At 42.7% G+C, this 24,705-nt stretch overlaps 1 protein-coding gene across 1 annotated transcript; it reads right to left on the bottom strand.

Moving 5' to 3' along the window:
* Positions 1-7,780: 7,780 nt before the first annotated feature.
* HEBP1 (heme binding protein 1) lies at positions 7,781-24,288 on the bottom strand. Its single transcript, XM_060245301.1, has 4 exons — positions 24,038-24,288; positions 12,287-12,425; positions 11,945-12,125; positions 7,781-9,528 (listed from the first exon to the last, which is right to left on the bottom strand). Exons 1-4 carry the CDS (start codon positions 24,113-24,115, stop codon positions 9,357-9,359), a joined length of 570 nt encoding a protein of 189 aa, XP_060101284.1. The 5' UTR covers positions 24,116-24,288; the 3' UTR covers positions 7,781-9,356.
* Positions 24,289-24,705: the final 417 nt, after the last annotated feature.

Below are 24,705 nucleotides of genomic sequence, written 5' to 3' on the forward strand. Positions count from 1 at the left end.
GAAAAATCCAAGAACACAGAAAGAATTCTGCTGGCTCATTCAGACCCAGTGTCATTTTAGTTCAGTGTCCTAATTCCACCTGTAGCTGGCCAAATGTTTCCAGGAAATCTACAAACAGAGCATGAAGATAAAACCCCTCATCTATTGTTGCCCGCCTCAAATACTGATATTCACCGGCATATTACTTTTGCCTCAGAATAGGGAGGTACCATTTATCCATCACGGCTGATAACCATTGATAAACTTTTCCTCCATTAAATTGTCTAAATCTCATCTTAAAGCCTTCTATTAGCAGTTGACACCACCACATCTTGAGGCCATTAATTCCATATGTTAATTATGTACTGCACTCACTGTATGACAAAATACTCTGGCTCTTGCAGAGAGACATTTGGGGAAATATCCCAGCCTGCCTGGCTCTGTGGGATTGTAAAAGTGCCAAGTTTACAGGCTGGAATGACTGGCGTAAGCCATCCCCTTCCCCTGTGGCAGCCTGTGCTGATTTGGGGCACTAAGCCACTACTTGGGCTGCTTGTCTGGCAAACAGGCCATGGGCACAAAGGCATCTAGCTGCAGTTCTCTTTTGCTCACCCATTGCTGGCTAACAAGTAGGACTAAGCCATCCAGATGTGCATGACACAGGAATTGAATCATCATGTTGGTTCACGTTCCATAAAAGATAAAAGGTGTTGAACAAAAATTGCATCTGGTAGACAAGTTGAACATGGACTGAGCAACATGTTTTGGGCAATGTGTTTTCCTAGTGTACATATCTATTCTGAACAGGTGCTGCCATGCACAATGGTGAAATCTATTCCTCTGGTAAGTTAAACAAATGGCAGATGCTGATTAAGTGATCCAAACAACTCTACAGAGTTATACAAAGTGAAAATATTTTACAATTAAATTGTAGACTTTGTGTACAAACGAGGCAAGACAAATTGTTCCACATCAAGCAATGTACTAGAAATGCCATGAGCTGGAGGGCAGCTAACAATCTGCATATTGTAATTGTAAGCAGTGGACATAATTTGCATTTCAATAACATGAACCTGGTGGGTGCCGTACTATGGCAGCAGGATATGTCACTCATGTTCTGTGATGTGTGAGAAAGATAAATGCATGCTAACCACCTCAAAGAAACGTACAGCAAATGCAGAGACTCCCAGGCCACTGTGAGGTACTTGCATCTTTTTGTGAATAATGAGTTCCGTGCTTCTCGTGTGATCCTTGAAGAGAAAATTTCATTTGGCAGCTTCCTACATTTTTAGCCAGGCCCTGCTGCACACAAGCAGGGCATGTCAAACATATGAGAAGTTCCCTACTCATGTGTGTTACACACACAAGATGTGCATCCTGTGCCATAAATCAGAGCCAGGTGAGGAAGAATGCAAATGCCTTGTGGGATGAGACCAAGGGGGCATCTAATTCAGCATTCCATTTGCCAGAATGAACAGCCAGATGCTCCAGGATTCTCGCAGGCAGGCAAAATAACAGGGGCTCCTCACTCACACGCAAGTTGTATGCCCTTAGCATTTGGTGCTCAGAGGTCCTCTCATCTCTGAACATGGAAGTTCCATTTAGCTATCACAGTATACAATTGGATGGCCCTAGCGTGAACAGTGGTGGTATCTAAACTGCAAATGTGGCTTCTGGGATACCTTCTGCCCCCATAGTTAAAGGAACCACAGGTACAGTCTTGAAGGTAGCTACAGAAGTCTGGTGAACAATTAGGCTGTTACCCTAAACATACCTATGTGAAAGCAAGTCATAAATTGGACTTACTATAGAAAAACTATCCTTAGGATTGATGTACATGAACAAATTTTAGAGGCTAGTAATAAGCAGAAACTGGAGAGCACTCAAGACTTCTGCATTCTGCTGCACCTCATAATCTCTTTTCCAGTGGCAAATTGTCCATGAACCAGGGCTGTACTCATACTGTCCTTTAAGATGTTTCTAAATTCAGCAGAAAGTCTTTCACCTACAAACACCTCTATAAAAGAAATACAGGTGTGCACCACCCCAGATTTCAACTTGGTTCTTTGTCAATAATTTTAAGGCTTAAAGTACTAGTTTGATCAGCAAAATGATACTTAATTCTGATGTATGTAGTTACACCCATATGAAAGAGCAGATTTCTTTAAAAAACATAATAACAGTCCATCAGATCCATATTTAGACTCAAAATTGCATAGCAATACAGAACCTGCCATAGAATTTAGGAAATATGTTGGGTATTCTGCTGAAATTCAAGCTATTATTTAGGCACTTTACTGTATTTCAACATCTAATTGAAGAAATAGATTTGTAGTACAAAATTATCCAGTGCTTAAATGTAAATGATAGGCCACAGTTTCTACTGATGCTTTCCATCTCTGTTAAGAGTGCATGCTACATGTAACAAGGACACAGAGAAGTATATAATGTGCTGTTTAGTCACAACCAACTCATGAGAACCCCATCCACAGGTGTTGCAAGCAAAATATGAGCAAAGGTAGTTTGTCTTCCTTGGTGGTCTCCCATTCAAATACTAACCATAGCCTTGGCCAACCAAAAGTGAAAGCATACCCCTATTTTTGTCCTTAGCACTGGTATTCTGAGCAACGGCGTCACTAGGGTGGGGCCAAGGGGACCATCGGCCCTCCCCCAGAGCATTCTCATTGGCCCCAGGCACTGACCCATGACCCCCCCCCCCCCAACAGGAAGGGGCTGGCCCTGGGACTAGAACACTGCTGCTGGGTGTGGGCTGGCCGGGATTCTGAAACCGGGGCCGCGCTGCCGCCGGCTCAGCTAAAAGCGTGTGGGTGAGTGGGGGAAACTTAAATGCTGCAAAACTGGTATCTTGGATTACAGGGGCTGGTCATGTGACCAGAGGGTGGATGAGGGAGGGGCCATGTGAAGTGGGCGGGGTTGTGTGCGGAGGGGGTGACGCAGCCCTCCAAAAGGGGTGATGCCCAATGGGGGGGTGACTTGAATCAGTTACACCCCAGGGTGCAACCCACCCTAGTGATGCCTCAGCATTACTGAAGGCTACATTGAGTCATTGCAGCTAACAGCCATGATAGCCCTGTCTCTTATGAATTTGTGTAATGTCAAATAAGCTAGTGTCCATCCTATGGTAGTAAATTCTACAAGCCAATCATTCTAAAGCAGAGCAAACACATTGGAGAAGAAGATATTGGATTTATATCCTGCCCTATACTCTGAATCTCAGTCTCAGAGCGGTCACAATCTCTTTTACCTCCCCTTCCCCAACCACAATAGACACCCTGTGAGGTAGATGGGGCTGAGAGAGCCTTTACAGCAGCTGTCCTTTCAAGGACATCTCCTACCAGAGCTATGGCTGACCCAAGGCCATTCCAGTAGGTGCAAGTGGAGTAGGGAATCAAAGCAGGTTCTCCCAGATAAGAGTCCACACACTTAACCACTACATCAAACTGGCTCTCACTGACATGAAGCTGCTTTATACTGTCAATCCATTGCTCTATTTATCTGCAGTTTTCCAATTAGCAGCTGCTCTTCTCCAGGCCCTTTTCCAGTCCTTCCCTGGAGAAAGGATCTGGAATTCAAAACATGTGCTCTGCCACTGAGATCAGCCACCACCCCAGGCTGCCTGCAATCATATTATGCAAGCAGAACATTTTATGATCAATGCAGAATTCGGTGCTTTCTGCACCACCAGAATCTGTTTCTTAAAAAGAAAACAAAAGAAAAATTTCCTTTAAATTGAGAAGTTTATTAAACAAACAAGCCAACAGGAAATCAATTTATAGTCATTCTATCTATTACAAGGAAAGTACATAAGACATTTTTTTCATTTTTGGTTTTAGTTCATTGCACTTTTTTTTTAAAAAAAATTCTTCTTGCACTTCATTTTCTTTATTCTATTCCATATTTGTTTTCATCAATTTTTTTAATGACATATAGAATGCCACCCATGCAGCTGAGGGGAAATTCTCAAGAACTCTGCCCCCCTTGATAAATTTCAGGCAGAAAGGGTTCCTACTTCATAGGCTATTGGATTTTTCAGTTGCCAAATGGGCACAGGGAATTATGACATTTTCCTCTCATTTCCCACAGTCTCCAAAGACCTTTGTTCTCCAAATTAAATCTAAATGTTGAAATACCTCTCTCAATATAAAGCTGTGATTCTCTGACAAGACAGTGTTCCCCCCGACACACACCCCAAATTGCTTTCAAGTACTCATAGGAATTTAGGATTCAGTTATCAAACGGGAAAGTATCAGGTCTTGGTGTGTGAAGAGCTCAGAGTCCCAGTCCAGCAGAGGCTATAATCTAATCTGAGTGCCATTTGCAGGACTGATCTGGACTATTCCATATTCTGGAGCCTTTTCTCCCTTCCATGCAAGGGGAAAAAGATTAGGTTGATTGTGCTTGTGTAAAAAGTTGGAGTGGGGTGGGGATGTAGTGGAGCAAAAGTGAGGCTGGACTACAGAGAGCTATGAGACAGGCAAAGGAGGGAAGAAAAAAGGAAGAAGAATGGAGAGGGAGAAACTGGCAGGGACATAATGAAGCAAATATGGATATGAATGGACAAAGGAATGAAGAAGAGCATGAAGGCAAGAGAAGTGGAGCTCACAAAATTCTCTGTGACTAATTTTTTCCAACAAATGTCTGCTTACCAGCACCACCCACTGAAAAAGACTCAGCTGCACTTTGTGTTCTCCCCTTATTTCACTGCTTACAAAATGATTACTTCTGATGTATTTATTTATGTAACACACTTCAGCTCTCCCCAGACACTGTGCCAGAACAAACAGAAGCCAAAAGGTTGTGCAGCAACGGCGGCAGCAGCTGATCTCTTCATGCCTCCCCCTCCCCATGCACCACCTCAGGGAACAGTAAGCGGATGACTGCGGTGTTCATTTAGCCAAACACATGTGAAATGTAAAACTGAACAGGGAAGGAAAATGCATATTCAGATACATATACAAACACATATTGTTGTGGAGATACAATGGAAAATGTGAAAGCAGCATTTGTCAGACTGGATTGTCTGGGGAAGAACACAAGTTGAGAAGGCTGAGGATGGCTGCAGATGAGCCAATTGATCCCTTCCTGACTGAATTAATTTTCATCTGCTCTTCCCCATAACCTTTCCTCCCTAGGCCTGTGTCAAGAGAGATGGTCACCTCTGCATTGCTCAGCCTGAGAGTTTTAAAACATCAGAATTTGGTCCTGTTGTAAATTTAAAGCAGAAGCTTATTTTCTGTTGTGCCATCGAAGAGTGAAGAATAACACTGGGGAGAGTTTCATGTCAAGTGCTTCAGGTGGGCAACCATGTTGGTCTGAAGCAGCAGAACAAAGTTGGAGTCCAGCGGCATCTTTAAGACCAACAAAGTTTTATTCAAGGTATAAGTGTTCGTGTGCAAGCACATTTTGTATCTGAAGAAGTATGCATGCACAAGAGAGTTTACACCTTGAATAAAACTTGGATGGTCTTAAAGATGCAAGTGGCTTCAGACTTTGTTCTTATTGTCAAATGCTTATCACCCTTCTGCTGTTCCCAGCTTGCAGTTTGGAATATCAAAGTGACCTGACTTACTTGCACTTGAATGGGAGGGGGTGTGCTGCTATTGTCAAGCATGCGGTTTCAATGACGAGTCAGGTTTGATACAAAACTACGTTTATTGATAGACCAATATTTTCAGTGTAACAGATTCTTGAGAGTGATGCTAAAGATACATTGATACAATACTTTTAAGGCATGCTTCAAAAAGATTCCAAAAGGTGGGGGCGAGGGATGCGCTCTCACACATAAACTATCATAAATGTCTACATTCTCATGGCGTTATCAGGACTCCGTCCTTGCTTTCCCCAGATGTGCCACACTCCCTAACAGGAATGTATGGGAAGGTGCTGATTACTCTTTCTCAAGTTAGTTTCGTTTCTCTCTACTTCTACTTTTCAAGCAATAAAGTAAGAAGGGGGAGGGGAAAAGAATAACAGAGTTAATAGACCTTGGTCCTCCATGATATTTCACAGGCCAGCTTTATGGAGGACCCTAAAACAATCAATTACCAATGGAATTCTACCATGCTTGACAGCTATTCTTCAAGAATCACCTTTTGGTTCACATTCTTGATGGACTCACCCTGGTCAGGGGGTCAGCAATTAGTTTTCCTATAAAGTTAATTTATACCCTTTTGGGGGGGGGGCGGAATAGATTACAATAACATGTGAAGAGCAACACACAAAGGGCTGAGTAACAAGTTACATTTTACTAGCCTGGCCCAATATTGTCATCAGGGCCAAGAACCATCTCACTGCATCTCCTCTGTTGCTTTATTACTGACAAGGAATAAGACCCATTGTGAAAATAAACACAATGGGCTCTAGAAAGATGCTGTGGTTGGTGGATGTGGAATTGGCAGTCAGTGTAAATACCTAGTAGCATAGCGCAAAAACAACAATCAATGTGGATGGGAAGTGCAGCACACTTTGTGTCAGCAGAGAGACATCGTTATACCATCATGCAGCATTGCACCCTGCAGTGTGCAGGGCGACCATGCGTGTGCTTTGCAACTGGTCTGTGGTGGGCTGGCACAGAATGAGGAGGGAAGGGACCCAAAAATGTGGAGGGTTGGAGAAGAAAGTGGTCACCGTTGGGCCTCACCAGGCCTCTGTGGTGTCATACAGTGCTATGCAACTATAAAAAGTGAGGAAAAGGTGGAAGCAGGGTAAAGCAGTAGTTGTGGATGGTTGGAGGGAGAAAAAAGCATTGGCCACAGGGCCTGGCCAAGGCTCAGCAGTGTGTAATGCTGGTGTGGATAGGAGGCCAGCCATTGGTGGCTACTAACAGGGAGGAAGGGAAGGCAAAGTGGTGGGTATTGATTTGAAGACACTGCAATTTGTTTGTCTACATATGTATGAGTATATAGGAAGCTAGACCTGATCATTTTATATGTGCCTAATCACATAGCTTATGTTTAAACCTGAACCACTTTTTAAATTTCTTTCAATAAAGCTTATTGCTTTTATTGGTGTGATCTACTGCATATGAGTCCTACCTAGTCTCGGTCAGACTACCAGAAGGAGATCTGTTCCAGGGTCCCAGGTGTGGGGACACAGGAAGTGTGTGGAGTTGCCAAATCCCCGACTCCTCAGCTTTCTCAGCAATTTTGAATTGTAATCCCCCAGTCTTATGCCTTTTCAATAACATGGCAAATGATTCGCACTCCAGTCATGGGGAAAGAACTTTTCCTGGAGAGCCAATAGCATGTGCCATACTGCACATCTATGGTTTGTTCTCAGATTTCTGTGCATGCCTGCTTATGGTAACTATTGCACATGTAAATAGGAGACAGGAGGCAACATCCTGGCACTAGAAGTTAATGTTATTTTAAATTTAGCACATAGTTAATTTCCAGGTTACATAGCCCATCTCTTGATTGTGATTGTTCAGAGATGTTATTCTGGATATATTGGGCTATATGAGGAAGTAGTCCTCTGAATCCAGCTATTCAATGTGACATCATTGGATATCATCAGGCCCTACCCCATGAGTCCCAGGTTTGGGATGATGGCAACCCTCCCCACTATACTCATAGCCCCTCAATATAAAATGTCTGGCTATGGGCGTGAGGAAAATGCCAGAGGAACAGAGTGCCTTTGCACCAATAATCAGAGACAGATGGATGGCATAGAGCCAGGAGAATCTGTAGGGAAAAAAAGATAAAGATGAAAAGGTGTGGAAAAGGGAGAAACAGGAGAAGAATGAAGGAGTACAAGGGAGGAGATCCAAAGAAACGAATGCTTTGATCTTTTCCTTTTGTTTAATGATGCACAAAACAGTTTGTACCAACATAGATTCAGCAGAATTATATGTATGTAAAACAGGGCACATCCATCCTGCTACTCTGCCTGTCAGTTAAAGTCAGCCATTCAAGACACTGCTGTTTTCTCAGGAAGGGTAAAGACCTATTGCTTGTCTTCCCATATGATGTTATTCCAGTGCTTCTGTTGCCAAGAAACCTGTTTCCCAGCGCTAAAACCACCAGCTGTAATTGCTGGGAAAGTGCCAAAGATGTGGGAAAGACATCTACTGCCACCTCTATTTTCTCCTAGAAGCAGCTTCTCTGAGTTTTTACCCCAGGAGGCCAAATAGCAACAGGGGTGGGACTGAAATAAGCAACATTTTCTCTAAGTCACAGAAAGAAAAATTAATCTCCTCCCTCCTCCACCATCTCAGCCCATACCATGGTTGGAGGACACATCTGGTATTGAGGAAAAAACAGAAATGTCAGGAAACTCTTTTCACAAATCTCCTGTATATTTTCTAGACTGGCCCAGATATTTTTGACCCCACAACCATAGCCATGTCATGGGTTGGGCTGTGAGGCTGATGGTTGTACTGGAGTTACAGCACCTGAAGGACTGTACCTCTAACATCACTGCTAAATGCATCTCTCATCTCTCCCCTCCACATAAACACAATTCTTTTCTGGAGAGGCTCTGCATTTACCCTCTGTACCTTGCTGGTTGTATAGTCAATAGTTTGCAGACAGGTCAGATTCCCCAGAGTGAAGCTGTCCCACTGTCTCCTAGCACACCAAAGTGACGGTATCGCTTCTTATGGCTTGAACTGATACAGCAGTAATAGGGAGAAACTTTATTTGCTAGACAAAAGACCAAAGGCCATAGGCAGCTGCACACTGACCACAATGTCTATAGTGGTCTACAATTTTCTACAAAACAACCCCTTAAATATTCCCCCAGTTTTGTACAGCACAATTTCTCAGAGCAATTCCCTTATATGACAGCAGGTGTGGTGGATGTTGCCAAAGTCATAGTTCCAATTCATTTTAACACTGCCAGTCCTAAATGTTTGTTTGCCAGTGTTACAACTCAAAAGGCTTCAAACCTGGTTTCAGTATTAAAATATTCATGTAGACAGTGTTGTGAATGTGTTTTTGGTGTAACATCAGCTGAGGTATTCCAGCACCATTTTGGAGAATGGCCTGTGGGGATGACTTGGACTAAAGACAGAAACTCTCTCCCATTCCAGGTAGTTGTAACAGGTTGGCAAAGCCTGTGGGAAATGACCATCTGTTAACAGATGTCAGTTTTGCTGGCTTGTAAGCACAGCTGGCTTAGTATCCCCTTGGGCAGCCTTGGGAGAGATGGATCCAACACTGTGAGACTACACATAAAGGGGCCGTAAAAATGTGTTAAGCATGCATTATGGCTTTTTTGGGTTACTGATGTGGCAATGATTTAGATTTGGGTATATGGAAACTGGCAATATGGGGATAGCCTTGATTCATTGGCATGTATGCTTTGTCGCTCCCTCAACAGTGAGCCAAAGAAAGGATCAGTCTACACTTGGATAGTCATTTTTTCAATAACCAAACCTCATTGCGTCGACCATAGGGCTTCATGGGGGGATCATAGCCACTGCAAAAATAGAAGTCTTCATGGAAGGTTGCCTCATTTCCTAAGGCAGAAGTCATTTTAGCTGCATAATTCACATAATCTACTTCCTTGGCATAGCCTCCAAATTGCCTAGGAAATAAGAACACAATGGAGGCCCATGATGAGTGGACAGATCTCAGAGAGGAATGGAAGGATATGAGGAAGGAACAGAGCAACACATTTCATTAGGTCAGTTAATGGTAACAAACCTTTTCCTGCAATACACCTACTCTTTTCATGGATGTGTTCTAAGCACAGCAACTGATTCAGGTACCACATCTGGGTGCCACTAAGAATAACAGAGTGGGAGACAGTCCAGTCTAGACTACTGGATGCAATTCTACCCATCAGATCTACTTAATTCAATTCTGCCTTCAGTCTCAGCAAGCAAGGTGGACAATCAACAGAAATGAATAAATACTAAATGCAATTCCTGGGGCACTTCCCCTCACAAACCCCATTTAAAATGAGCAGGAACTGCACAATGGCATGGTTATGCTCTCACTCATTTCAAAGGGACTTGGGGGAGGGGATCCTGATTTCCTGCCTCAGGCACCAACTTGCTGTGGTCCTGCCCTGCCTCAGGTGCACTGTGCTCTGGATCCTGTGGCCTAATCATGGAGGAGAAAGGGCAGATGGGCCAGTCACTGAGGACAGGGTTGAACGGTGTTGTGTTTTATCCCTTCCAACTTTCTGACTCTACAATAATGTCTTGATAATACTTTAAGAGGCTGTTAGCATATCAGCAAAATCTTGACAATGACTAAAACAAGATAACATATAAAACTGGTACTGTGCAACTAGAAGCAAATGTATTTGCTCAGTCCATTCTTTCCCACATCCAACTTAAGTCAAGGAAATCAATCCCCAACCATCTTTTCTTTTTTACCTAAAACTTTTCATAAACACTAAGTTCATCAGATCCATCAAACAACAAATCTAGTTGATTCCTGGCTATGGGGAAAATAGTCGAAAGAGATCTGAAGGATTTCTGTGGGGTGTATGTTTTTTTAAAAAACACAATCAACTCCTATTTGCCCAGATGTCAGTCAAGGTTAGAACCAGCAGTTTCAGCAGCAATTTCAGAAAGTCAGTCAAGAGAATGTCCTCTACCAGACACCATTAAAAACTGCTATGGTTGTGATTGCCACAAAGGGAACATTTGCTAGGAAAGGCCTAATGTGACATTTCATGACTGAAGTTCCAAATGAACCACAGAAGTTGGTCTTTCATATGCTTCTAGCTGCGCCCATATAATTAAAGCTGATTCCCAACCCTCCTGTCCACAAAAAGAGACATTTGAAACATGGTGCTTGACAGCAGAATTAATCACAATAATTTCAATGTTCAACTTTCCCTTGATATGAGTGTGACACCCAAAGGCTGCTTAGGCCCAACAAACTGCAGCGTCACTCTCCTGTGTGTTCATAGCAGGAAGAATTCATTCAGGTTCTCAGCTTGAGTCTAAAGGAACTGCCACACTGAAAGTGACTATCAATCCTCAGTACATTTGTTCATGTTGCTAATGGATTTAGTATTTGAGACAGTGATTGAAGACAGTTACAGAAGGGAGCAAGAATTGTCTTTGTGGCATCAGAGAATAGCTCAAATAACCAAATATCTGTTCTCTGGCAACAACCTCCTTGAATGGTTTAACCCTGGGCTTCCATGGCATGGGGTAGATCTTCACAAAGATCTAAGACAAGAAGTAAACAAGGGAGGGAGGAGCTAAACTCCAAGCACCCAAGTATCTCATTGATACTAGGGGGGCAAATTAAATATGTTTGACATGAGTCAGGTCAGGGAAGCAGTTTGGGGAAAGGGGTAATCTGCCCCACTGTGGGACTGCACATGTACTGACTCTAGAATTGTGGAGCCTCACAGTGGGGCCAACAGGCTGTTTTTTGCTTGGGAAAACAGTGTGGGAGAGAAGGCCACATCATGCTCCTGAGTCAAACTGAGTTCCATCAGAATCCCTGATCGCAAAGCTTCTAAAAAAAATAAAGAACCAACACTGGACCTTTGTTAAGTAGATTAGCATGACAGGTGTGCCATGTAATTAGGCTACCTGTGACCTACTGTTAACACAGGGGCAAATGTTGGCTTCCTTGAGGTTCCTCTGTGGGGCATCAAGAGAGGTAAGTGCTTTACATGTTCTACAGCTGAACCCTGGTAACCAAGGCTGAGTATCTGGTCTCCGCCCCAAGGGATTTACAGCCTAAAATTTAATAGTATAAACACAGTAACCATGAAGTCCTGCATTAGGATTGCCATGAAATTCGTCCTGCTGTGTGCAGATACTTTGTTCAAGGTTTAGTTCCTGTGAAATTTAAAAACTCATGTTTGATTTGTGCTATTAATTGTGATACATCCTTCTCAGCTAGCTGGGAGCTCTGTTTATTGCCTAACAGGCAGCCAACCATCCCACAGCTATCTCAGTAGTGGTGCCCAGTCTGCATCATGGCACAAAACTCATTGGTACAAAACCCTGGCTTGGGAAACCTACATGGAGTAAACAGTCATTCTTTCCCTGTCTTCAATCTGGATACTCTCATCATTGGGCAATGGAGGATTGGCCTGGAACTGACTTGGGATGCGTAGCAATACTTTCACCTTCTGTTGCAATGACCCATCTTGCCCAGGAAAGACAGTGGTGCACACAGGAGCCATCATTCCCATCCCAGTTCCTAAAACAAAAATAGGTCACAAAACCATCTTTCATCACAAAAGCAGCAATGATCTTGAGATCTCAAAAAAAAAAAAATACACACAAAACCATATGCTTTAAATACATAACTCAGCTACATCAGTTAAAGGGAAAATCAAGAAGGTCCATAAAGCTTCTCACCCTTGTCATTGCTTCCTCCGATGTATTTGAGGAGTTTCAAAACAGCTTCACGCAAGGCCTCATCAAAGAGTTTTCCAGTGAGCTCAACAGTAGCAAATTTGCCACCATCATACTCCCTTTCTTCATATGCTACATCATCCTGATAGGACAACAAACAGTTGGGATATCTTTATTAGATCTGTAAACTGTCCTTCAGAAAAAGAATGATGATGAGCACTAAAAAGCTCCATAACATTAAAATAAATAATTTTTTTTTTATTTTAAAGCCTTTATTAGATTCTTTCCATATATACACTCTAATAACAACCTATAAATAAAACTTCAATAACAAGAAAAGAGAAAAATAACATATATGAGTATTTCTTTGACGTTTTCCCTCCTTCCCCCATATATCTTGGTTCCTAAGTGGAGTGAGAACTGTAGCCTATACATCATCCATCGCCTATTGTTATTCTAATCTTCACGTAATATTAAGTTAACATTCATATAAATTATAACACCGTATTAGTTATTTTCTAACCATATATATAATTTTTCCCATTTTTCTTTAGCTTTCTCCTTCGCATTGCCCTTAATCATGTTAGCTAAAATATCCGTTTCTACCATAATCATAATTTTTTGAATTATCTCCTCTCTCGTCGGGAGAGTTTTAACTTTCCAATACTGGGCGAATAAAGTTCTTGCCACCGTTATAATATATATTGCAATAAATTCATCTTCCCGTGGAATCGTATCTCTCACTAACGATAACAACATAAATTCTGGCTTCAAAAAAAAACTAACCTTAAATATTTCCGCCAAGATTTTATAAATTTCCTTCCAAAATTTTTTGGACACCTTACAAGACCACCATATATGATAATAAGTTCCTATTTCACTTTGACATTTCCAACATATGGGTGGTATAACTTTGTTGATTTTGTTTAATATGACCGGTGTTATGTGCCACCTGTAAAAAAGCTTCATAAAATTTTCTCGAAGGTTAACTGGTTTGATTATCTTAAAATTGTTCCTCCACAAAAGCTCCCATTGTTCTAGCGTAATAGTGTATTTCAAGTTCTTCGCCCACATGAGCATTACATGTTTAACAATCTCCTCTTCGAGTTTCAAATGTAACAGATAGTTATATACTTTCTTAATCAGTTTTCCGTTTTTCGCTGTTAATATCATGTCAAAATCAAAGTTTGATTTTGTGAATCCCTTACTCTTATCCAAACCAAATTTGGCTAAGATTTGCGTCATTGTCCACCAATCTATACATATACCACTTAACTCTAAATCCTCCTTTTTTCTTATTTTATCATTCTCATCTAGAAGATCTGTATATCTTACAATCCTCTCTGGTGACCACAAATGCGGTCGCATTGTGGCCTCCGTTGGAGATATCCATCTTGGAGTTTTATCATAAATTTTTCTTCTGATTTTTATCCACACCTTCAATAAAGATTTTCGTATCAGGTGACTTTGAAAATACTTTTGAGGTTTTTGGATGTACCACAAATTAGCGTGCCATCCGGCCTGTAAGTCGGCACCTTCAATTGCTAGTACTCTTTTATCTTCTAAGGTAACCCAATCAGTCAACCATACTGCTGAACAAGCCATATGGTATATCTCAAAATCGGGGAGACCAAGACCTCCGTTTTCCTTTTTGTCCGTTAGGTTTTTCCAACTTATTCTTGGTTTTTTCCCTTGCCAAATAAAATTTTTAATCAATGCCGTTAACCTGGCAAAAAAGACATCCCTCACGGCAAAGTTTGCCGTTTGAAACAAAAACAAAACTTTGGGGAGTATTACCATTTTAATTAGGGAAATTCGCCCCATAAAGGATATTTTAAGATTAACCCATTTCTTAAATAATACGTCTATTTCTTTCAATAGCGGTTCATAATTATCTTCATAGATTGTACTGCATCGTTCTGATATAACTAATCCTAAATATCTAATTTTTCTAACTCTTTGGAGACCTGTTCTCCTTTCAAGTTCTAAGATTGCGTAAGTGGACATATTTTTCGTAATAAATTTCGATTTATTTATATTAATCTTTAGGCCGGCAACATTTCCATATTCTCGTAAATGACTTAGAACCAGGTCTATCGATTCCAGGGGGTTTTTAAGAACAAAAACCAAATCATCCGCGTAACTTAAGATTTTATATTTTTCACCTCTAACCTTTATACCTTCCACTTTATTATCTTTTCTGATTATATCCAATAAAACTTCTAAAGTAAAAATAAACAGTAACGGTGACAGAGGACAACCTTGCCTTGTACCTTTAGTTAGTGATATTTCCTCTGTCATGTCACCATTAATTATTACCCTGGCATATTGTTTATCGTATATCGCCCTGATGTTACTTACAAATTTTTCACCGAAATTAAATTTCTCTAGAAGTGCCAACATAAAGCTCCAGTCTGCATTATCAAATGCTTTCTCCGCGTCGAGAAATAAAAATGCCAGTTGCTTTTGACAGTTTTGCTCCGCGTATTCTAAAAAATTGAATAACATCCTGGTGTTTGTGCGTAGATACCTCCTTGGTAAAAACCCGGTTTGGTCAGAATGTATAATTTCCTTTAATATCAACTTGAGTCTGTTAGAGAGAATCATCGCGAATATTTTGTAATCAATATTTAGTAGTGAAATAGGGCGATAATTTGCAATATCATCCACTTCTTTCCCTGGTTTCGGAATAAGGACTACGTTGCTATGGCGCCAAGACTCTGGAATTATAGCCCTATCCCAGACCTCGTCCATTAGCCCTTTAAATGGGTCTAACAGATTCTCTTTAAAAGTTAAGTAATATTCCGGAGGAATGCCATCCGGACCGGCTGCCTTGTTACCTTTAATTTTATTCCACGCTTCAACTATTTCAGCCATTGTAATCGAACCCGACAATACTTTTCTAAAATAAATAAAAATTAAAGGTGCCACTGGTCTCAAATTTTGTTCTCCTACTTCAGATAGGCTTGCCAATCCCCAGGTCCCTGTGGGGGTTCCCCCACTTTTACAAGCTCTTTCCCGCCCCCAGTCAGCTGGCTGGTGGAGGAAGCCCTGCTCCCACAGCCACCGTGTGCCTTTCCACCTTGGAAGGCTTAGACGATTTGGGAAGGGCTTGGTTTTTTGAAAGGTGTGTGTGCCTTTAAAACTTTGGAGATAGGCTGAATGGGGGTGGGGTGAGCATGCAGAACAACATGGCTGTTGTGAAGAAGGGAGAGGAAGGAGCCCCCTCCTCTATTTGTTTTACAGCCCATCCAGAAGTCATTTGCACAGTAAAATAGAGAGAACCTCAGTGTTAGTCTGAAGAATTTGATTGAGTGTACAGCATTCAACAACTCCCATGGTGAATCAATTGCCTCAGTGAGACTACAAACTGTGTGCGTCCAAACTGTTTATTTTGACTGGTGTGTGTGTGTGTGTGAGAGAGAGAGAGAGGGAGGAACCGGATGCTGAGAGATGAGGAAATGAAGGCTGTATTCGGGGAACTGCTCTGATGTCTTTTTATTTATTTTAGGGAATAGGAAGTCTCCTGGCCCTACCCCCAATGTCTCCCACCCCCACCCCCAAAGTCCCCAGATATTTTCTGAGTTAGACTTGGCAACCCTAACTTCAGATAAACATGGCTACCCACCTGATTAAAATAAATGGTCATTAAAAAGACAAAGCCATGTATCGAAGTAATAAAAAGATATGTTACCTCACATAACTAGTTCAGTCTTTAAGTATATGCTCAAACAAGGTCTTTATATATAAGGTTTCCAGGAAAAGATCATGATGGAACTAGTCACTGCACAAAGAAAATTCAAGATATCTTGAATATCTTGCACACCTTCTGGGGGAAAGCCGAGATCTGTTTCTGAGGAAGAGACCCAGAGCAAGCCCTTACTGCCAAGCCAAGCTATGATTTTTAAAGTGTTGTATATCTTATTAGTTGCATCTATAACATATCAAGAATAATTTGTTGCTTGTAAGTTTATATTTGCTTTCATTATTTAAATGTAATGTAGAAAGCAATAAAATATTGATTAGCCCGCAGCTCTAAGCCTTGTTGTCATCTTTCCAATAAATATGAACGGATGGTAAGACATGATAAACTACTTCTTTGGGCTGGGCCTCTTGAGACCTGTTCCTGGGGAAAATGCTGGGCTTGATAAGCAGCTGAGAAGACACTGATGGGGAAAAACATACACTGCATAATCCATGCTGCTTTGGGCTATTGATTATTCTGGAGTGTCACAAAATTTATGGCCACAAATATGCTTCCTCTCACTATTTGAACGGGTCAATATGTTGAAAAAAAGTTGCTGGCAAAAGTATTGTATAACAAGAAACCTAGAATAATAATAATAATAATATTAATAATAATAATATTTTTATTTGTATCCCGCCCTCCCCGCAAGAGCAGGCTCAGGGCGGCTCACAACATATGAATCCAGTACAATAAAATTATAAAATTATACATAGTACTTACATTTATAGTTATAAAATCGACATAAAACCATTTACAAATTGTATTAAAATTAATTAATTGTGGTGCTATAACTTCGATCTTTAATACATTCTGTGGCTAAAAACATATCCAGCAGCATTTCCTTAGCTCAGCATTAGGTAAAGGCTGTTTTAAAGAGGTAGGTCTTACAGGCCCTGCGGAATTGATCTAAGCATCGCAGGGCCCGTACCTCCTCCGGGAGTTGATTCCATAATAGTGGGGCTGCAATTGAGAAGGCCCGATCCCGGGTGGGTCTTCAATCTGGCCTCCCTTGGCCCGGGGACATTCAGCTGGTTCTTCCCTGCTGACCTCAGCGCTCTCTGGGGCTCATATGGGGAGAGATGGTCCCTCAGGTAGGCAGGTCCTCGGCCATATAGGGCTTTAAAGGTAATGACCAGCACCTTGTAACGGACTTGGAACACTACTGGCAGCCAGTGCGCAGCCCCGGCTGTATGTGCTCCCATCTTGGGAGTCCCAAAAACAGCCTAGCCGCCACGTTCTGCACCAGCTGCAGCCGCCGAGTTTGGCACAGGGGCAGCCCCATGTAGAGGGCGTTGCAGTAATCCAATCTCGAGGTGACCGTAGCATGGATCACCATCGCTAGGTCCCGGCGCTCCAGGAAGGGGGCCAGTTGTTTCGCCCGTCGAAGATGAAAAAATGTGGACTTGGCAGTGGCCGCTATCTGTGCCTCCATTGATAATGAAGTCAAAGCCTCCAGCATTATGTGTCCGGAGACACTCTTCTAAGTATGAAATGTCCAATAAACTCCTGGCCAGGGCTTTTTTTGTAGCAGGAACTCCTTTCATTTCATTTATTGGATTTGTATCCCACCCTCCCCATGAGCAGGCTCATATTGCATTTTAGGTCACATCTTCCTGATGTAGCCAATCCTCCCAGAGCTTACCGTAGGCCCTGTAAGAAGAGCCCTGTAAACTCTTAGAGAATTGGGGGTGTAGCCTAATATGCAAAGAAGTCCCTGCTACAAAAAAAAGCCCTGCTCCTGACACATCTTTTTGACAATTATATCTATCAGAAGGTGGAGAAAGGAACAAAGGGACTGGGTCTCCTTACGTGACGCTAATCAATAAGGAATGCTTGGCTGATGGAATGAAAGTAGCAGGAACTTTGGGGGAAGATGACCACATCATGCTGGGATTCTTGATTATATAGAAAGGGGAAGGTGGATGGAGTCGAATAAGCTCCCTGAACTTCAGGCAATCTGATTTAACAAAATTGGAGACATTCCAGGTAGAATTCCATGGCTAGATAATCTATCAGTTATAGGACTCCCAGTAAGACCCAGACTTCCTTAAAATGGAATTACCAAAGGCAAAATCACAACCAATACTACTGATGGAAGAAAAACGGGAGCTGTCTAAAGAAGCCAATATAGGTATTTAAAAAGCCAAGTGACCAGGTGGAAATAAAAAAAGACATCCATAAGAAATGGGGGAGGGACAGGTAGCAGGTGTGTCTATGTTGAGCTGTTCAGACTCTATGTCAAACTACTGTGGTCCACCACAGTGACATTATTTCATTTCAGATCCCTGCTGCAGAAGACTCAATTCTTCTGGGGACCACAGGATGCAGAAATGAGGGGCTCCTGTGACTGTCCCCTACCCCATGCCATTTTCAAGAACCACTGTTTCAGCTCTTGAAAGCAGCATGGGGCAGACAGGAATCCCCCTCACTACATTCCCTGCAGGAGGATCTTTGCCTCAACTTTTTAAAGTTAAAAAACTACCAGAGACACAGTATCATCCAGTTTGGTCCTCAGAGGGATAACGATGGCAAAGCTAAAACTAACATTGGCAAGTGACACTGAGAACTGTAAAAAGGTTTTTTTACCTAGTGTGTCTGAAGGAAGAGGTGAGGCTCCCTGCTCAGTGAAGACAGTGAAATGTTAACAGGTTACAGAGAAAAGACGAAAGTACTCAACTCATTTTGCCTTCATCACCTCCCCAAAGGTGAATTGTGCAACTCTGCAGAAGTAGTATCTGTGGTGAGGGCTGAAGCTCAAAACTGTTAATAAGTTTGTTAGGGAATACCTAACTTCTTTGAATGAGTTAAAACCTTCAGGAGCAGATAAACTGCATGCTGCAATGGTAAAAGAACTTGCTGCTGTACTCTCAGAACCTCTAGCTATCATCTGTGAGAAATCCTGGAAGCCAGGTGAGGTGTCACAAGACAACAGATGTAAATGTAATTCCTGTCTTACAAAATGCAGAAGCAGAAAACTACAGACCTCATTCTGCCTGATACCAGGGAAGATATTGGAACAGATTATAAAACAGTCAGTCTATAAGCATCTTTAAATGGATGTCATGATTAGTAAGAAGCCAGCTTGGAATTGTCAAAAATAAATCCTATCAGAGTGCTTTTATCTCTTTTTAAAAATCAGATTACTAGCTTAGTGGTTCAAGAGAACAGTATGAATGTAATATATATCTTGATATTAGCAAAGCCTTTGACAAAGTTCTCTATATGATGTCTTAGTTATGTGAGCTTTTCAACATTTTTTATCCATAATCTGGATGAAGGGGTGGAGAGAATCCTTCTCAGATGTGTAGATGATACAGAACATCTGTGAGAGGCAGATGAGACAGCTAACACTTTAGAGCACTGTGTATTTTAGACATATATGTATGTATGCAGGGGGTGTTAATAAGAGCTCCGTGGCGCAGAGTGGTAAAGCTGCAGCACAAATCACCCCATAAAATGGCAAACCACCCCATAAAAAGTCTGCCGTGAAAATGTTGTGAAAGCAACGTCACTCCAGAGTTGAAAACGACACAGGGGGTGTTAATATGGTGCACTTGTGCTTAATTTATATTTTTATATATGTTGTATAGCTTTCTTGGTTTTGTAAGTCATTGCAAATATCAGGTAACAGATAACAGATTCCATATAAATAAAAGAGAACATAAGAGTTGGATTCAACCAGATCCAAACATAATGCACTTGTGGATACTGTCCTTTCCTCTCCCAGTCATTCCCCTTTGACCACCAAAGTTGATGCTGGGAGAGTCAGGTAAGTCTTATGAACAAAATGCCATGGGGCTATAGTGAGAAGGGGACACTGGCTGAAACACCCCTACTGCCACCTCTTACATTAGTGGAAGTGCTGCTATTGGAAGAAAGAATTCAGGGATAATTTTGCCCTATTTCACCCTTCTCCCTGTAGCCTCCTGTGTTCCATAGCATTTTGTTTACCTGGCCCACCCTCGCATCAACTTTTTGGCAGTCAAAGGAGTTGCTGTGGGGGTTGGAAAGAGCAAAATCCCTACAAGCAGAACATCAGCAGGAAAAAAGAATAGGCTGACCTAGGATTTATTTCTTTGATGCATTAAATTTGTTCTTTACCTGGAGGGGGATAAAAAAATGGCAGCCCCACCTGCAGCCTGAAGTGGTACAGTTCACTCTGCCACCTCAGGGTTCCACCACCACATTCTCTTAAATGGGTATAGGACCTTCCAGTGAACTGTACTGACAAGAATGTTGGTTTGTGTTATGTATGTGTACTCAAGTGAAGACTTTGGGTGTTCCTGCCTGGCTTATTGGAGCCATATGGACTGAGCTTGGGGACTTGGGAACAATGGGCTGAAGAATCCAAATCTCTGCAGCCCTGAACCAATCACAAGCCCCCACTGGTTTGAATGACCCAATAACATGCTTGTGCAGGAACCCAGAGATGTATATAAGTTTGGCCTGTGGGCCCAGTTATCAGTCTTGTAATGTAGCCTTTTGCTATGTTACTTCTATTAAAGAGCTTGTTATCACTTATCTTGAGACTCCTCCATGCATAGAACCCACTATACAATAGTTTGGATATGGGAAACTTAAAGTTCTGAAACTCATTCAGTCACTGACCTTCACTGTGTGACCCTGGACAAGTCCTGGGGCCAGAGATGACATATCCACAGGTTTAAATACAGAATTGCCTCCATCATGGAACTATGTGCATTTTTTTAAAGTAAAAAGAGATTAGGGTTTGTAGAATCTTTTGGGCTCAAGTGCTGTGTTCTACTGGAGAAAGTTTTTCTTACAGAAAAAAAGAGATTCTCTACACCACCCCTATGTTTTTCTCTTAGCTACAATCACTGCCAGCATTAGACTGCTGCTGAGGGGAGGAAAAGGCCTAGATGGAAGAGCTGCAAGAAACAAAGCATTCTGCATTCACTATCTTTTTTTAATCGTCCCATTTCTCCAAGGACAGCACTATTCTTTTCTCCATCGTAGCCTCAGCTTGTGGTCGAGAGGGCATTTCTGACCTAAAGTCTCCTGGTCAGCTTTATGACAAAGCAAGGATTTGAACCCAGGTTCTAACTAGCACTACTTCACCACCCCCACCCCCTTCTTGATTCAACACATCTTCTCTTTCTAAATAATGGAGAAGGTCCCATGTTTAAACACACAGAACTGCTGCCATCACATTTAGTCTGGACTTATGTCTCAGCCTAACCTACTTCTCAAGACAGAGGTGACACTAAGCCAGCTTTCTGAATTCCACAGAGGAAGGCTGAGGTACAAATGGATCCGGAAAAGAACAACCAAACTAGTCCCAAAGAAAATTAGGAGGAAAACACAGGCAGCTGTGGAACAGCAAGCAACTGATATCGTTTGGCCAGCCATTTCAAGAAAAGAAGACTGATGACTGCGAGTTGTCTTAACATTGACTGATCTAAATACCACATGCCTTCAGACTTGGGAAACTGGGTTGTTCGTATGTTATTCTTCAGTTTGCAATTAGGATCAATCAAAGAGGAAAAAACACTCACATGATTTTACTTTTACTGAAATGCTGTAGCCACAGAGAACCCCTGTGGAGCTATGAGGGGTCCAAGACATGCATTTTGTTATAAAGGAAATATAGAAATGTTACAGGCAAATCCCAGGGTTCCTATGCAGATAATTGTGCGCGATTTTTTCTGCCATAATCATTACATAATACAATGCCTTGCATCATTACCCGTCCCCTTGAAGGGAGCAGATGCCCTGTGGCTTTCATAACTGATTTATGCACAGAAGACAGCAGATGCAGTTTATTTCCTCATTATCACAGTTTTGACCAGGGTCATCTGCTCCTAGGTCAATGCTTTGGGGAAGTATTTCCCCCCATACTTCTCTGCAGCATCATGGTGCACTCATACAGCTCTGGTGGTTTCCCCATTTTTTAAATTCTTCTTTGCTCCAAAGTTTTGAGAAAGATTGCAGTGAAGTCTGGGTGACTTTTGTGTTGGTGGGAAAATCTGGATTTTCTGGCCTACATCGCAGCCATTTTCTATGACCCTATCCCCACATTGACATTTCCTTCCCCTGGCACAGAAGGGGCAGGGCTTTTTTGTCGAAAAAGCCCAGCAGGAACTCATTTGCATATTAGGCCACACCCCCTGATGCCAACTGCGTTTCTGTGCATTCCTGCTCAAAAAAGCCCTGAGAAGGGGTAGTATTTGATATCAATGCACCATTGTAATAACAGGTTCTCTGAATTTTCAGCTTTTTTTTTTTTAGTACGTATCCCTTTCCCTTCCAGAGATATAACAGAAAAGATGTATCTTTGCAACCAAAACTGTTAGCAACTTACCTTTAAAAGGAAAGCTGGCAGGGCTTTTTTTGGTTTTTTAGAAGGAACACATAGGAATGCAGTTTTGGCTGGCTTCACATCAGGGTGTGTGGCCTAATATGCAAATGAGTTCCTGCTGGGCTTTTGCTACAAAAAAGCCCTGTGTGAAACAATGGTGATGTCAGGCAGTGTGGCTTAATATACAAATAAGTTCCTGCTGGGCTTGTTCTACAAAAAAAAAGCCATGTAAGCTGGGAATTTAGAGTACCTGCTACACCTATAATTACAATGGTATGTTGATAGAATGGTATTCTAGTGCTGGCTGTTTAAAAAAAACCCTGCAAGTCCTCGTAGTGACCCAGTGGAGGAAGGGTAGCCACTTCTGTGGGTCTGGGGCAGGGAAATCTGCTATGCAGAAGCTCCATTGCCCCTGTGCCTTATCTGCAGCTGCACCACCAAAGGAGAAGTCACAAAATCCCACCCAGTGTGGAGGGCACCTGCATCTCCATGCTGGGGAAAACTGTTCATTTCTGCCATTAAAAGGATACTAACACACAATCAGGGTTGGTCCTGCTACTAGGCAAACTAGGTGCTTGCCTTGGGCACCGGCGGACTGGGGGCACCAAATTGGATGCCCCCCACGTGACTTGGTGAGGCAGCCACCCACTGGCTGCCTCTCTGGGTTCCCCACACCTCTAGGGAGTTTTCCAAGAGGCATGGAGGCAGGGGCTTTCTTCCTGGTTTTGCATAGCTAGGGTACAAAGGCAGGGAGAAGATCTTCTCTCCCCCACCACCTCTCAGAATTCTCCCAGGAGGCATGAACAGGGGGGATTTCTCCCTGCTTCCCTCTCCACCCCGTGCCTCTCTGGAGTCTCCTGAGAGGCAGCGGAGGTGGGGGCTTTCACCCTGCTTTTGCACCCCTGGGGTGTAAAAGCAAGGGGAGGATCTTGCCTTCCCCCATGCCTCTCTGGAGTCTCTTTCCTGTGGGCCAATAGGATAGAATGGAGAGATTGGCCACCCTAAGAGCGACTCTAGAGAAAGGGATTTAAACTTTAAACCCCTTCTCTGGTGTCGCATCGCAGAGGGGCCTGATCCCTCCATTTTATCCTATGGGCTTATAGGATAGAATAGGGGGCACAAGTAGTTGGTTTTGCCTAGGGTGCAAAAGGCTCTAGGGCCAGCCCTGCACACAATGACTTTCCCACTGGGTGCATCTATAGATACTTGGCCATACTTAGTCATACCACACAAAACTATTGCTGAGGTCTCAAATGGGTGGCGGTGGGGCGAGTGTACAGAGACTTTGAACTCTCTCCTGATGTGTGCCAGGTAGGCATATCGATTTTAAGAGTGGGAGAGTGTCTGCAGCACAAATGAGACTGGCCAATATTGCGCTAGGGCAAAGTCCTTTGCTAATCCAGAGAGCCTGCTCAGTGCGGAGCCCCACGGTCTCCAGTGTCCTCCTCAACTCCTCAAGATTCTCGATACCAAGGGATAGACTTGGGGCTTCCACCTTTCGGATCTCGGTGGATTCACTGGTATGCTTACCCAAGCAGACACAAGGTGATAGGCAGCTTTAACCAGGCTTTGTAACAGCAGCACCTCCAACAGGCGGACACCCCCGCTCCTGACCTGTACTCAGCTCTCACTTTTCCCTCCCTCTTCCCCCCATCCCTCGCCTGGCTCTCCACAGCTTCCTCCCTACCTTCTCCCCTTTCCTCAGCACCCGGCAGGGCCAAACTTCTGTTGTGCCAAAAAGGGAGTTTCTGAGCATTCCAAACATGTTCAGCTACTTGAGCTGCGGCAACCGCACGCACGAATCTTCCGGCCGAGCTTTGTTGCTCTGCACGTAGTAGAAAGCGTCAGCTCCGCCTTCGTCCACTTGCTGAGAGGCCGCCCTTCCCCAACATGGGGCGGGCAGGAAGGGAATCCGACAGTAGTTTCACAGCTGGATCTGCTGGTCTCGGTCTCGCGCTGGGTTGTCCTTAGCTGGCTCTTCCATTAAGAAACATTCTAACACAGGCAGAAATAAAACTGGGCGGGAGGGAAAGTAATCGTAGAAGCTTTATTTGTTAAATGGCTGTGCAACAGGGACTATCAAAAACAAAGGAATAGGATCATTTTTTAAAAAAGCTTGGCAGATCAAAGCGTTACACTACTGACGTTACAAATACCTGCCAACTCTGTGGAGGAGCTCGCATGTAAAGGACAGTGACAGTCACACTCATACAATTTGCTTGGTCCTTAATTAGCATTTTGAGTAGTACTTTGCATCAGATTCAAGGATGAAATATGATGGTGAAGGAAAGAAGGGTGGGTCTATCCAGCTCGGGTCCCAAACTGGAAAATAAGGGATGGTCAAGGACAGAACCC

This window comes from Heteronotia binoei, chromosome 8, assembly GCF_032191835.1.
Source record: "Heteronotia binoei isolate CCM8104 ecotype False Entrance Well chromosome 8, APGP_CSIRO_Hbin_v1, whole genome shotgun sequence".
NCBI classification, from domain to species: domain Eukaryota; kingdom Metazoa; phylum Chordata; class Lepidosauria; order Squamata; family Gekkonidae; genus Heteronotia; species Heteronotia binoei.